General features: G+C 38.5%; 1 protein-coding gene across 1 annotated transcript in view; it reads right to left on the bottom strand.

The window, feature by feature from the left end:
- Nucleotides 1–6,157, bottom strand: part of HSD17B3 (hydroxysteroid (17-beta) dehydrogenase 3) — a gene marked incomplete at its 3' end in the record, with an annotated part of 22,290 nt that extends 16,133 nt beyond the window's left edge. Inside the window, exons 1-2 of the mRNA XM_010290902.1 lie at nucleotides 6,004–6,157; nucleotides 3,907–3,953 (exon numbers count right to left, since the gene is read on the bottom strand). Of these exons, the coding sequence (XP_010289204.1) occupies nucleotides 3,907–3,953; nucleotides 6,004–6,157 (201 nt within the window). The remainder of the gene's footprint in view (nucleotides 1–3,906; nucleotides 3,954–6,003) is intronic.
- Nucleotides 6,158–15,262: the final 9,105 nt, after the last annotated feature.

Below are 15,262 nucleotides of genomic sequence, written 5' to 3'. Positions count from 1 at the left end.
AATCCTGCAAATCTACAGTCGGCAAAATGTAAGATCATTATTACTGACTCCAGTCATAATGAATTGTGACAACTTCACATTTAGAAATGGGACTAACAATGAAGAAAGATCAGGCAGGATCTGCACTCTGGAATCTCACAAACTCATGGTTAAAAAGTTTAAACCTACATTAAATTAGTAAAAAGTCACTCTGCATTTTCTAGCATATTTTTGCAGCTCAGTCGGAGGTGAATTTTTAAACAATAAAGCTTCACGAAAGGCAAGACACAGGTTTTAGATTCAAACCATGCCTATAACTATTACAGTTACCCTGACAAATTGGTTATACTCTACATGGATCATTAGATGTAATAATTTAAAATCCCTATAATGCTTCATGGAATCTGCAGCTGCCTACTGTAGTTTTCTACCTATTACAAAAGAGATTATTCTCTCTGCTCCAGGATTGTACTGGTACGACCTCAGTACTTCATTCCTTTTCTTGCTTGCCTGGAATTCAGACCTCTTGGGTCTCTACGATTCAAATCTTTCAACCCCTTTTGGTCCAGCAGACCAGGACTGAGAGGACATGACAGTAGGATTCTGCAGTCTTTCTGCTAGCTCTGCACCCGTGCAACGCAAGTACAACAGCAGTATTTCCAGGAATAAATCCAAGACCAAGTGGAAAAATTAGAATATGTTCGTAACTGGAGCAGGGAAACACAGATCATATTTGGCTTGTATTATACTGCTGGTAATATGATGCACAATTTCAGGAAATGAAACAAAGGTTTAAGATTTGAGAAACTGCTGTATTAATGAATGCAGTGCCTGTCTCAAAATGGTCTGCTAAAACAGTGATTAAACACAAGCACTGGCCCAACTTATAAGAGAGTTATGAACTATTAAGAGTAACAAAAATGGTGACCAAGTGAGCCACCAACATCCTGCTTGTGCCCTGACATCAGATGAGAAGTGTGCAGAGGCTAAACCATAAATCTCCAAGTATGGCATGGCCTTGTCCATAAACCTAGTATGTTTGAGACGCTAAGTCAGTAACAGATGCTAAAGCACATCTGTAGTTATTACATCAGAAAAACAGAACAAACAAGACTGCATCAGTACCTGAAATACTAACAGTTGAGTAGTGATGTGACAGCCTAGTAGCACGCTCACAGCTGATTTCTTCTTGTTCCTTATTATAAGTCTGGTGAGTCTAAACCCCATGACCCCAAGAACCAATGGACCAAATCTAATAGAAACCTGGCTTTTGAAATAAGTATAGCGAACTAGATCCAAAATCCTAGTACTCCTGACATCACAGCAGCTCGTTAAAAGGTCGGCATCTTTACGCTTAAGAAGGCCAGTCCTTCAAAATTACTGTGATGGGCTAGAAATACAGACAGAGCCTTCATGGAAGCCTGCACTTTCATGCAGAAAAGGGTAAGCTCAAGTTCTGTATGTGCTTGCCTCTCAATACATGCTCAGGAAACCAAAGGGACAATAATCTGCTCTGAAAAATCTGTGTCCTGGCATCAACAAAGTAGTGTTCTGAGACCTCACAGCTGCCAGGCTCTCCACACAGACCCAGCCAGCTCTTGAGCTTAACAGACTTTGCAGAGACCTACATCTAGCCTTGGAAACAAGGCCTTCTAAAACAAGGGTACTGAACCAGTAAACACTGTAATTTTTGCCTGGACGTCAGATTGCTGGGTTTTACCCGATGAACCACCTACTGGGACAAAACACTGAACAGAGTGTCAGTGTCACACTAGCCTTCTGAAACACAAGAACGACTCTCTTTAGTCTCCTGTACCACATACTACCAAGTGTGGAGCCCTTACATTAGTTGTGAATCATTATCAGCCCATTCTTCAGCTCAGGGTGTCAGAAAGAAATTCATCACTTGGTGTCAGGGCTCAAACTCTGGAAGAATAAGACACTGTGCCCATCAAAAAAGGCGTGCCTTCACATCGGCCCATAACACCAGAGGAACCTACACCAGAAGAACATCAGAGAATTTTGTACCGTGACATCAGACCAGCAAGACAGCAGTGCTGAGCCAGAAACTCCAAAGGCACACAGATATTAAAACAGCAGGGTCAGATTTATTTATCCACAAGCCACACACAAGTGTGTGCTTCGACCTCAGCCAGCAAGATGAAATGCCAAGCTATGAGCTCATGTGGTGTGGGCTTGGGATCTTCCCCACAGAGCAGTAGCTGAGCACAGCTTCAATCAAAGGGACCACCTGGGGAGGAAGGTACATCTCAGCATGGATAAATACGGCTCTCAGTCATCCCACAAAAGCCAAAAATAATGAGCAAATGTTCCACAAAATCCAGCCAGTCCCAGCCAAGTTTAAAAAAACCAAAAACACAGTAGTTGTTTTATTTTTTCTCACGGTGTAAAGCAGCCATTCATACGCTACAGCTGGCCTTTTAAACTGGATTTAGTCTTGCATAACCCATATAGCACAAAGGAAGCAGAACAATGACAGGGGCTCTGATCTAGACATTTTACAGGTTCCTGCAGCCTTCAACATGGATGAAGTATCACCAGGTGCTCACACACTAAGTTATTCAGCAAGCTGCACAAACAGGTGACTACACCCAGAGGCATGGTGTTAAACAAATATTTAAGCATTTCTGACAATTCCTCTCCCTGTCTCGATCCCACCACATTCCCTCCTGACCTACGTATTCATCGGACCCTTCCTGTTTGCTCATCACTATAGCAACTCCGTAAGTAGACAGACGGCAACATTTTCCCTTCTCTCCCATGGCAGAGATAGTGATCTATATATATATAGAACGCAACTATACCAAATGTTAAACTATAATACCTGGTATTTGTCCTTGTGCTCCCTACATTCAGTGCACTTTCAAAAGTAGTTACTGTATTGCCATTCCCAGCAATGAAAATCATGAGGTAGGCGCTTAAACAACGCATACACACTTAAAAAGACTAGTTTAAAAATCCTATAAAAATTAATTCAAAAGCCACCTCATTTTCCTTTCCGGTGAGATGTATTTTATATTTATGAGCAGAAGGCATCACATCTAAACTCTTTCATATTACAGGCAGCTAACTTTCACTGGTAACCTCAGCTCTGAAGACAAAAGCTTGTGTTTCATTGCTGTTCAGCGTCTAGAAAGGGCGCCAGGTTTGGATGAAGACACCAAAGGGACAACCTACTGTCCTGGTTGTTGTTGATATCTTGATATCAACTATTGTTGATAGTGCCTACTGGCACTATCACCAGCAGCAAGGCTGGTACAAGACAGTGCAAGGCCACACTGCCTTCAGTGTCCATTAGCATGGGCAAACAGAAAGGGACTGGTGTGGTGACTCTGCACAGCAGCAGCTACAGGGACAGCACAGTGCTCTCTCTCCTCCTGCAGCCTCCTAGAGCTACTGATTCTTAATTAAACCATTAGGTTTCCTTATACCTTCCGTAACTTGTAGTTTATATTAATTTATACAGATTTCTCCTTTATTTTTTGTGTCAGATCTTTCAAAACGTGTTTGCAAGTGTAAAGGCTAGACCATTACATCTTGTATGTTAATGCTGGACCACTCCCCTGAAAGTCAAAAAGCAGATTAGCTGCAAAACTGGGGAAAAAAGCACAATTTAGGAGACTTCCTACCCCAGACAGACAATGTGAAACTTTAGGATTACTGATTTTATTTCCTTAGTCTGACAAGACCACTGTGGCATGACTGACTTTCCTCTGAAATGCAGCGGCAGTTTCCTTTCAGACCTTGATTAATGCTATTCTGCACATAGAGGGGAGAAGGATTACCACCATATTTGCCACAGTGTCTTTGAATTCTAGAATAATTTTATTAACATGCAGAGACTGATGAAAGGGTAGCAATTGCCATTTTGTTAAAATAAGCTTAAGGATAAGTAATCTACCTTACCTCAAAGGAATATGCTTTTCCAAGCCCATCTCCTGCTCCTGTGACCACTGGAGAAGTAAAAAGAGTAAGGATTACATTTGGAGCTCTGCTTTAGTTTGCTCTTTCTTGAATTCTTTAATCTTTATCAACTGTGTTTCTTGAACATTGCAACCTAAATGCTTCTGCTGGAACCACAGAATCTTTTTAAAAATTTATTTCCTTGCAACCTTTTCATCTTTTTATTACTTCATTTAGTACTCTCTGTCTTCAAAGCCAATTTCTCCTCACAGTAACCTATCTGATGCAGTAGGTAATTATTACTCTAATTTTCAACAACAAGCAACAAGTCAATTGCCTAAGAGGGGGTAGAACTTTCTCTCATATACGTATCTTTACAAGTTCTGCTTTGCAAGTTTTTCACTGCAGATGGCAGAATGGTAGGAGAAAAGGACTAAATCAGCTTGGTGACTGAAGTTGATATAACACTTTCTCACTCAAGAAATCTGTCTGCAAGGAAAACATCACAGCAAACTTACTACCATCTATAAAAGGCACTTCCTTTAGAGTGGTTCTACTCAGTTTACCTTTGGATTTAGTGTTACTGGGACAGTAAAAAAGCTTGGGCATTTGTAAAGCACTCTGAACTTTAAATGTTATGCAAACAAATACCAAAGAGGAACTACAGAAGCAAAATCCTAATCACCTCAGAAATAAAGAAGAAATAAAGTAAGAAAGCTCCAAAGCGTTGGCAACCCTGGTAAGTTTTCAGAGCGAAATGGAAAATTAGTCAATATCAAAAATCTGTGGGTTCTAAGTTGCAAGAGATACCATGGAAGCAAGGTCATTTTGAATGGCTAGATTTCTTCTGGTTGCCAACAGAAGAGCAACTACTCCCTCATTTCACAGAGAAAGAGACACCTCAGTGAAGCGGCAGTGGATCTTTAGCTTTCTAGCAGACCTGCATGTGAAAAGCAAAGAGTCTATTGGAAACAAGCTTCCACCTGCCAACTTTAATTTTCATGATTCTCAGGATCTCATGTGCCACATGATACAGCAAATCACCCAAGCCTTATGAATTAATTTTACTAAGCCCAGAGGCGTTTGTGTTTATAAAAAGGACTGAGCATAAAAGGTCTACTAAAGGAAAGAAGTCTCCTAACCTTCAGTGTAAACGAGGATTTTACACAGAAGGTGCCACATGCTTCTCCTTCCCTCATGCACAGAACGGAAGTCCTTGCCTCCTATCAAAAGGAGACCTATGTGTTGCTTCAGAAGCTGATATTCAGGCAGGTCTTCCACACAGGGGTGGATTTCATTTATTATTAATCCACTATGAGATGTGCTTATTAAACAAATATTCAATCCAGTCACATCAAGTCTCTAATGTGGGGGAAAGGAATGAAGCACAAGTGTACTGTTCCAGTCACTTCTTAACAAGATGCCACCATCAGTGACATCTGTAGCCCAGGAACTCAGAAACTGTAGTACCTGTTCATTCTTGCTTCATACTGATAATCTAACAAAGTTAAGAAAAACATCAGTGATCCGTAGGAAGAAGGTGGTGTTTATTAAACATTTCCGTTATTTTATGGGAATGCATAATATCTTTTTAAAAGTACTGACAAGCTGCAGACTTTGAAGTTTTTAGGCTAGAGTAGATTTGGCTCATTAACCTTAAGGATAGGTCACCAATTCAGAAAAAACACACTGGAGCAACTTTGAAAAGTGGAGACCATATACTAGACATAAACTAGTTACTTCACATATCAGGAAACTAAGGATATAGGCAATCCTACTAAAACTAAAGCATTTGCAGTAGAGAAGAAACATCAGAAGTAGGAATGGGGAGAGAATTCACATCTACACACCAAGTGTGTGAGCTGTTACTAGTTTCACTATACTTCTATTCTCTGCAAGTATGCATAACCTTCAGGCTCATAAACCCGAAGTTACAAGGAGAAGACAAAAAGAAATTAAACAAACCACACCTAGTGGAAATTGTGTTTTGTTCTGAAGGGACAGGGTGAGGCAATGCAAGGAAAATCGCTCCTGATTAGTAATGTAACAATCCACCACTCGGTTACAAGAAGAAGAAGAGGGGGAAGAAGTTTCCTTTACCTGCCCATTCTCCCAGCGACCGAAAGAAAGTCTGAGGCAAAGCACTCCAGGTATGTGGGAAAATATATTTCATAAATCTGATGCATTTTACCAGAGTACAGAAACAGATCAGACCCCCAGTAAGAGTGAGCAGCTGATGCTGGAACGCTTCCATGGCGAGCGAAGGCAGTGAGCTACTATGAATCAGTTGAATCAGTCGCTCTCTTCCTGGGAAATGCCTCTCTCCAGCATGCTGCTGGTCTCTGAGCACGGGCAGAGAAGTGAGAAATCTAATCAAATCACGTGATTTTCTTTTTCCAAGGAATGTCCAGCATTTAGATTAGAATTACATCTCTACGTTACACCCAGATTTGTTACTACTGAAAAAAATCCAAACTAAACAATGATTTCTTGTGCTTGCTTTAGAGGAAAGGTTTCAATCCTTTCCTGGAAATTAGCCAGGAACAAAATAAAAAAAAATTTATTGTCATTGTTTAAGATTCATAGAGACTAAAGACGGGTCTAAACCTCGATAAGAATACTCCAAACCTTGGGGATAACACACATCAGCACTACTTCTTGCAGCCAAGAGTTAAACTCTAGCCCAGACATTTCCAGAGCAAGTTCACACTGAAACCAGAAAAATAGATTTATCTACCAATTCGAAGACAAAATAATAAAAGGTTACTGAAGTCACCTAATCCCTTCTATACAGAGAAAGCAGTATTATATAACTTTTCACATGAGCTTTCTGAAAAGAGCGTAATATCATTACGCCCATTTTACAAACGGTGCAATTATGGCATGAACAAGTACAGTAATCTATTAACAAGGGACTAGGACTTTCAGCTTTTCTGAACAAAGTATGTTTGAACCAATATTAAAGTTGAGGATGTGACCTTGGGAAAAAATGCTTACAAGAACAGTATCTCACTGCCAAGACAGAGATTAAATCAATGAAATTTGGACTTCAAGCAATTAAAAAATTTTTAAAAAGTTAACATATGGAATTTCTCAGGGAAGGCACAGAAACTACCTTTACTCTTCTTTGTAGTGCCAATTTGAAACATAATCCATTTTTCAAAGGTCAGTTTAAACTGGAGAAGAGAAACACTGCCACTTACAAGTGCACTTAGGAGAAGGCAAAATAAAACTTCTCTATACACTTTAATGATATCCTTCCACATTTAATACAAGCCACCTCTAAACCTCTGACACCCAAAAATCTGCAAATGAAAAGCAGCAATATATGTCAAGTGTCACATTACCGACAGCTTCAGCCAGAAAACCACAATATGCAGATGCATTACAGAGTAAATATGTCTGAATCACAAGAAATGTAACACTAACTTATCTGTAACAAGAAGACATAAGAATCATCACCGTCTTAACAACAACCCAGTTTCTCACAGATAAGCTCTCTTAAAATTTCACTTCGTTTTACCCTGTAAGTAAGGCCAGTCAAATAAAAGGTCTGCATACTACATTTCCAAAAATATTTACAATCACAAATTCCCCAAATAATCACTCACTGTTCAAGGAATATGTTAAATTTGAACAAGTTGCACTGTATTTTTCATATGCAACAAGGATGCTGAATACCTCTTTTATGTGAAAAAAAAAAAAAATTTCTATTTCATGTTGGAGCCAAAACACAAACTTCCGTAGCTGCCATTCTTCTCTTTTGTGCTTCCAGCTCTGCCCATGCTCCCTTGCTATTTTCTTTTCCAGAGGCTGCTAACAAGTCTGAGATACGTTTACAGTACTTCATGGGTTTAATATTTGTAAATCAGATCAAGAGGAAAAATAATAAATTCTTATGAATGTGAAGAATTGGTCATCCAGCCTACTCTAAGATTTTTTCCTGAGGTATTGCTTCTCTGACTTTCACAGGAATCACTGCAAGCACTTTACACATTGCATAGGTAGAAAGCTCCTTTGGATGACCACTGTACTTCTTCCCTCTTAATCTTGCCCCATTACAGCTAGTCCACTGCTAAAAGCATTCCCTATAAAATTAAGTGTATGAAAAGGTCAATGTACACTACAATATTCCCTTCCAGTCCAGTTACTGATTTTCTTTGTATGTTCCCCTGTAAATACACCTTGCCACCTGTAGAACTTAAAAAGTTTTAAAAATATTGGACTGACTTCTGAAAATCAAGTTTTGTAGCCATCAGCATGTAACCACACAACACTTCTGTGAGGGCGTGTGACTTTCAGAAGTCAATCCAGCATTTCTTAACTAGCCCACCTATTAACTCTTTTAAATACGTATTCTTAAGACTAATGTTTTCTCTAACTATTTTTACTGTTTTTCCAAAAGAAAATTCACACAGCAAATAAGTAATTCAGTTTTACAACTGTTTTAATATTTCATTAAACTAGTACGTAATCTGTAGAAAAGTAAGATTAGGACTATCTACAGATGTATCCTAAGAGAAATCAGTATTAAATTACTACCTTGTTAACTGAAAGCCACAATTACTGAGGTTCTGAATTAAATAGCCATTTCTGCAATTGCCTAAATTCTAACATGATAGTTGTGCCTCGCTGAGACCATATGCCCAGAGTTTCAACCAGAAAATTTAATGGAATCAACATTGTCTCTGCAGATACAGAGGCAAATAGTAAGTGACTGAAGCTTACTTGCTTTGTGAAGGGATCAAGCACTTGCAAGTTCTTCTAGATAGCACCTACTTTTTGTTATTCCTAAATTTATTTCTTAAATGATTCTGAGTAATACTATCATAAAGACTGTGAGAATCAGGTCTGTATTTTAGGTGAGAAGTCTAAGTCTGAAGCACTTCAAAAACATGACATGAACAATGAATTAAATAAAAACAGTTCCACTATGGTACAGAATGAACTAATGAAACTGCTTCAAGTACACTGTAGCAGCTGATCATATAGCAAGCAAATATTTGTGCTATGCATGTGTGCTTGAAAGCATTTTACATGTCCATCCACACAAAAAACAAAAAGCTTGTTAGAACTGTAATCCATATCTTCTTTATTTATAAAAGGTACAGCAAAATATTCATTAATTAAATGTACACAGTAGCTGTTCCTTTGTGGGAACTACATCTTATTGAGCAGATGCCATTGTGTCCATCAGTATTGCAATCAAACAGCTCTCATAATTCTTTCACAATTAATAAAAACCTTCCAATGCCTTGTCCCACTGCAGAGAGTTGATGTTCAATAATTAGGATTCTGGAGGTAGAGATGATCTGGAGAAAGAGGAGTCCTATAAAAGAATACACTCAAAAATACTGAAGGCTTTTTAAGTATGAAGGAAATTTTAAAAATGGAAGAAGTCTCTAAAATATGTGCAGCAACCCCTTCCCTCCCCGGCTCTTCAACAGGTAGAAAATGAAAGTCACATGTCTTAGCTAGCTGTGAGAAACTGGATAGTTCAGACTTCTGTTTCCACTTCAATTATGCCCTTAAATTCCACTTTTAGGATCCGCAGTCACTGCTTCTCTTGCCATTCAAATCGATGCAGGCAGTGGGCAGCCCAGTCATTCCCTGAAGCTTCTGGTGTGAGCTACTCAGATGTTTCTTCGATCTAATCCCATCTGGTCATTCACATGTTACACACAGAATAATGTTTTTCAGATTTAGTTGTATTTTAATTCAAAGGAGAACAAACAAGTCACCAGACCACCCTGGTCCCAGGTCAAGGTCTCCCAAAGCATTCTTTTGATTTGATTATTTTAAAAATTCTTGGCTCATGCTTGCAGGGAATTGAGAACTTCAATTTAATTACTCTGCTGTCTTCCAGCACTGCAATGTTTCTGCCGTGTTTGCAAAGATTAATGCTATATCCTCAGAGACACAGGTAAGCATTATCAACTGTATTTCCAGAGAAAGAAAGAAAGGTACAGAGCAGTGCCATTACTGACCCAGATGATAACCCAGACCACCACATTCTGGACCTTTTTTTTTTAACCACTGGACCAGCCTTTCCCACTGTAGCAACCACCTGGGCTTGTTACAATTCCTGGCTCTGAATTTCAAGGATAACCTAGTATCAAATAAGCTGTCTTTGCATATATAAGACACAAAAGGACACTGATCCTTTCTCCTTATTTAAACACAAATTAGTCTTCCATATATCAATCAGTTTCCCCTCTCGTAGTTTGTACACAGTAGCATCACTTCTCTGCAGCATTTAAAGGTAGTTATAGACAAAACATCAGAGGGGACTGTGTTATAAAAAGATGAATGTACCTAAACAAAAACAGATTTACCTTTGTTGTCTCTTGTAACCACCTGTTTGGTACTGGCTCACACACATAAAATACTTTAAAATATTAAAAAATCGGTTCTCAATTGCCTTCTCTCCTTGATCCTGCAGCAAAGTTACGAAGTTCACTTATAGCAAGAGTGACAATTGCAGCAGAACACCATGACCTTATCAAGGATGAGGAAAAGACTAAGACAGAATATCTACATAATGTATACCGAACACACTAGGCCGTATCCTGAATTCTTTAGTCAACACTTACACAGGGAACAATCTGGGGGAATGTCTCCTCTTTGCCCTATATGTTCTACATCACTTACACCAGAGCACATGTGTATGTGAAATCATTCTGAATCACTAGCATCTTTCATCTCTTCACTGATATCAGAGACTGCATATGGCATAAGGCAATGGTGAATCAAGCCTCATGATCTTTACAGGGAGTTTTGCCTCAGAGACTACTGGCAGTACTCACAGATCTCCTGGAGTACAAATAGCACCGAAGTACAGGAAAATGAAGAAATTTACAACTTGAGCTTTGCTCATGGCACTCCTTCCTATAAATTAGCTACAAATTAGTGGTGTAGAAACAGCCAAAATTAAACTTGTCCACACGTAAAAAACATGGTGTGCAAGAATATTTCTGCACCAATGAACTGTGTGCACATCTGTGGCGACTGAGGTAGTTTTTTTTTTCCTTGTTCCAAATATGTTCCAGCATATACTTATTTGTTCTCCACGATGCTGAACAAAGCTGTATCTTCAGTCTCTTTCAAGGCCAGCATTTTGGCTAACTCTTTGACTCAGGAAGTGCATTCTCTTCATCCCCAGGTTGTGCAGTCTTGCTGTTTCCTCTTAAGGTTAAAAAAGAGTATCTCAGTCCTCCTGCCATACTAAAGAAAAGAGAATGAACAGAGGTCTTGGAGATATCTGCTATTGTATATACCATTTTATAGGTATGTACCTTTCCTTTCAAAGGATTCAAGAATGCCAGCTACATACACTAGAAGTGCCTCAGAGCTACGTAAGCCATCTGAGAAACTAGTCCTGAGGAGACAAAGGTCCATTATCAGTTGCTCCAACAGATTCATACAAACAGATGTAACACTTCATCCACGCACAAAATGTAACTACACACAAGTTATAACTCATATTCAATGGGTACAACTCATTCAGTCAGTGTCCTCACTTCCCACACCACTTGGCTTTTACTTGGAAGCCTCGCAGCTCAGAATTGCTGCTCATAAAAGAGTGAACTCAATCCCACATAGTAAAACTGCAGGCATGTTTCTATAGTTAAGATCTTACCCCAGTAAGATTCAGGATCTGAAAACAGACATGAAAAGACATAACTAACTGTAATGAACTTTACATCCTCAGGCCAGTAGTTTCAAAACTGCCTCATCTAAGTGGGCGAAATTAAACAAAACATAAAACTACACCTCACTGAGAAATTTTCAGCTTTAACAAATAAAGGCTATTCAAGTTCCACTCACCAAATATTTAGCCCTATAAAGTTTAAAATGGAGAATATGTAATCTCCACCAATCAACATTCCGATGTAAGCGATGGATATATTCTGAAAGGAAACAAAAGCCATGCATTTGTTGAAGTCAGTTTTTATCTCAAAGAATATAAATTGTATAAATTAATTTACTTCTCTACAGAAATAGCTATACTCTGTTGCTGACCACTCTAAAATGAGTGTTTAAATTAGTTTTACGGGATGTCTACCTTATGGGTAATGTAACAGCAAAAAAAAAAAAATACAATCAGTATGTTTTCTAAATGCACACAATGCACTAAGAGTGACTTTCTGGAGAAAAAAAGGGAAGAAAATAAAAAAAGAAAATCAGCTACTTGATATCAGGCAAAATGGAGCTATGGCCACCTTCTGAAAATTTACTTCTCTAAGCTTTGGAAAGCTCCTTTCAAATCCCATTTCGTAAAAGCAGGTTTTGGGTTCTCAAACACAAAATGTATGCTTTAATGTTACAATAAAGGCTCTTTATTACTGCTTTAAAAAGGTTACCCCCTTACTTTGCCAAGTAAATGTGCATTTGGCTCAAGCTCAAGGCAGGCACAGTTTAAAGTCACAGATTCTACCTCTCATCCCGCTCCCATCAAGTTTTGGGAAAACTGTCCCACATAGACAGAAGGAAAGCTACAGACCTGTGTGATCATTTTACCAACACTTTGTTGGTTTCACATGTTTTAGCAGCTAGCCTGGACAATGACATTTTCTACCAGTTTCTACTGGGGTCTACTGTATCATAAAGTGCTTCTCAACTTGAAAGCTGTTGAAAATGTCTCAAAGACTGTTATGGCTCACAAAATAGCAACAGTGTTGTTCTGTATTAACAGTTCAATGCAGGCATGTAAAATCTGTAAGAACGCTTTCAGGGCCACAGAATGAAAAGTACTAGATTAATCTTGCGAGCTTTCAGAAAAAATAACCACAGAAAGAGAAGTACCGTCTTCCTTTTATAGATCTTGCTATCCTGGAGGTACTTTTTTCCTTAGTCACCCATGCAACGGAGTACCTTGAGGACTTTAATTCCTGTACCTAAGCTAGTTTGGATTCTGATAGTTGTCTGGCCCGCAATTGCACAAGTTTCATCTTTTGCTAAAACTCTTCCAGCTTACAGCTCCGTGCTCCTCACCAAACTGGCCCACAAAAAGGTGCTTGGGCAGTCAGTGATGTTCACAGCTCAGACATGCTGGCCTCATCAACACAAAGGAAGTTGCACTGGTTTTAAATGAAACTGGGTTAGGGAAAACAAACTGTAAGAACACCAAGTTGAGTCTTTAAGACATGCATGTTTTGGCGTTGACCAAACTGACCAGAATTTATAGAAACCAAAATGAACCTGTCCATTCAGATAGAATACAAGTTCTCACACAGAAGCCAAAGCAGTCAACCATAAAGCAATACAGCTTAGCACTACAGCTTAGCCATTATTCTGTACCTGTGAATGCCCTATGTATTAGCTGCAACAGAAATTGGTTCAGCCCAAAGTGGAAGTGGGTTAGCCTGTATCAGTTTGCAATGGATTTGCACAGGCCACCTTGACTAACTCACAATAACCTGATAAAGAACAGAGGCAGGTGACAGTACCTGATGAAATGTGATTAAATAAACATCTTTTAATTAAAGTGGTTAAAGTTTCTCTTATAGGAAAAATAAAAATAAATCAATACTCGCATTACTTTCTAGAGTATACCTGAGGTCCAATGGAAGAAAACAAGGTCACTGTGTGATATGACCTTTTTGGCACAAGCTGTGTCTCAGTATTAGCCCTGTTTGAGTTTCCAGCTAAAGCATAATCAGGATCACCGATGAGTCAATGCTCTTCCCTGTCTATTTGAGCATTCTCATCTCGCTCTTCTGCTCCATAACTCACCTTGATGGCACCAACTACTGTTGTTGTGAGCGCAGAATTGTAATGACTGCATAGGACAGTGGAATACATCAAGAGAAACCTAAATTAAAGTAAAGCAGAAAATTTTGTAAGTTCCTCCCAGGGAGCTAAGAAGTTTAGCAACACTTTGAAATGTTCAACATTTTTGGATCAATATTTTCTTGGGATCTTCAATTCCACCTGTTCCAAACCCTAAAAAATGATTCTGTGGATCTGTATTTTAAGTTAATGATGTGCACATATATTTGAGCGTACTCAAAATACACATTAAATTGTGCTGCTTGAGCTGTAGCAGTCATCCTTATTCTCTGTGCTTCTTAAATGTCAGTAGCTGAAGTTAGTTTGACCCCTGGGTTGGTGAAAAGAACAGAACAGGATCCAACTCATTTTTCTATTCTTCCTTTGATTCTGCAGTTCCAACAGGAACAAAGCATTGTTTCATTACTTTTGAGTCTCTCATACTTTTCGGGTACTTTAAAGAACAAATGCACTGACAGTTCCTCTACTAAAGGGCTTACATTCCATTGACTGCAAAGAAGAAGTCAGATAATCAGAAGAGATGGCCAACAGAGAGACACCAAGTACCGAAAGTAAAAAGCTAAGTGTCATGTTGTTGACGACTGTACTGTGAGACCAACACAGCTAGTACTGGAACAGTTATTTACACTATTAGAAATAATTAAAAGACAAAACCGAAACATGGGTGAAAACTATAGTTTCTTTGAATTTTAACACACCTTATTAGTAAGCCTTACATTTGAGATTTGCAAATTGAAACATTGTCATTAAAACATCGTACTTGATTACCCTGTGTCCTTACCCCAACAAGCAGGAAAGAATAAACTGAAAGACAAATAAAAAATTTGTCCACTGCTGGAAATGTGTTGCCTATTAAAAAAAAAAAAAAAAAAAAAGTGAGAACTATGTGCTATGCAATCAACTGTACACACATATAAAATGTAGTTAATATGAAAATGTGCAAAATCACAAAATATATTTGATTCATCTAATTACAAAACATTTATACTACTACAGGAAACACTTTGATGCATTTAACTCCAGATGCAACAAGATGACAGCACCCACGATACCTAGACACATTTTTTTAACATGTATAGCAGTCCAGATATAAAACTGCACACTGCAAACAATGAATGTAAATACAATACAGAGAATTTGTTTTTATATTTATTGATACAGATACCAACACTGTGGTTAATATTACATAATAATAGAGTTGATATGAGACTGAGAGAAAAAGAAAATAAATAACCTCCTTGAAATATATTTCATACCATAGATTCATTCATGAACAGCTTTCAAGGTCCAAGCCTGCATTTTTGAGCTCAAAATTAGACTAAATAAGCATTACTAAGGTCTCTCATCAATGAAGATCAATGAAAAGGCTAAATCATCACTTTAAAGTCTGCTCCTTAGTGACATGCAGCAAACAAACACACAGTGCCACACAACAGTCATTAAGAAACATGCCACAGATTTTTTTCTCTCTCTAGTAACTCCCGGATATGTCAAATTTTAATCTGATTAGTTTAAAGCCACCTGTATGAGCACAAAACCGGAGAAGATCATGGAGTGGTTTGTCTTG

The sequence above is a fragment of the Phaethon lepturus genome, unplaced genomic scaffold (genome assembly GCF_000687285.1).
Source record: "Phaethon lepturus isolate BGI_N335 unplaced genomic scaffold, ASM68728v1 scaffold20117, whole genome shotgun sequence".
In the NCBI taxonomy this organism is placed as follows: Eukaryota; Metazoa; Chordata; class Aves; order Phaethontiformes; family Phaethontidae; genus Phaethon; species Phaethon lepturus.
The sequence above is the reverse complement of the archived record's forward strand: the minus strand, read 5'-3'. Positions and strand labels throughout refer to the sequence as shown.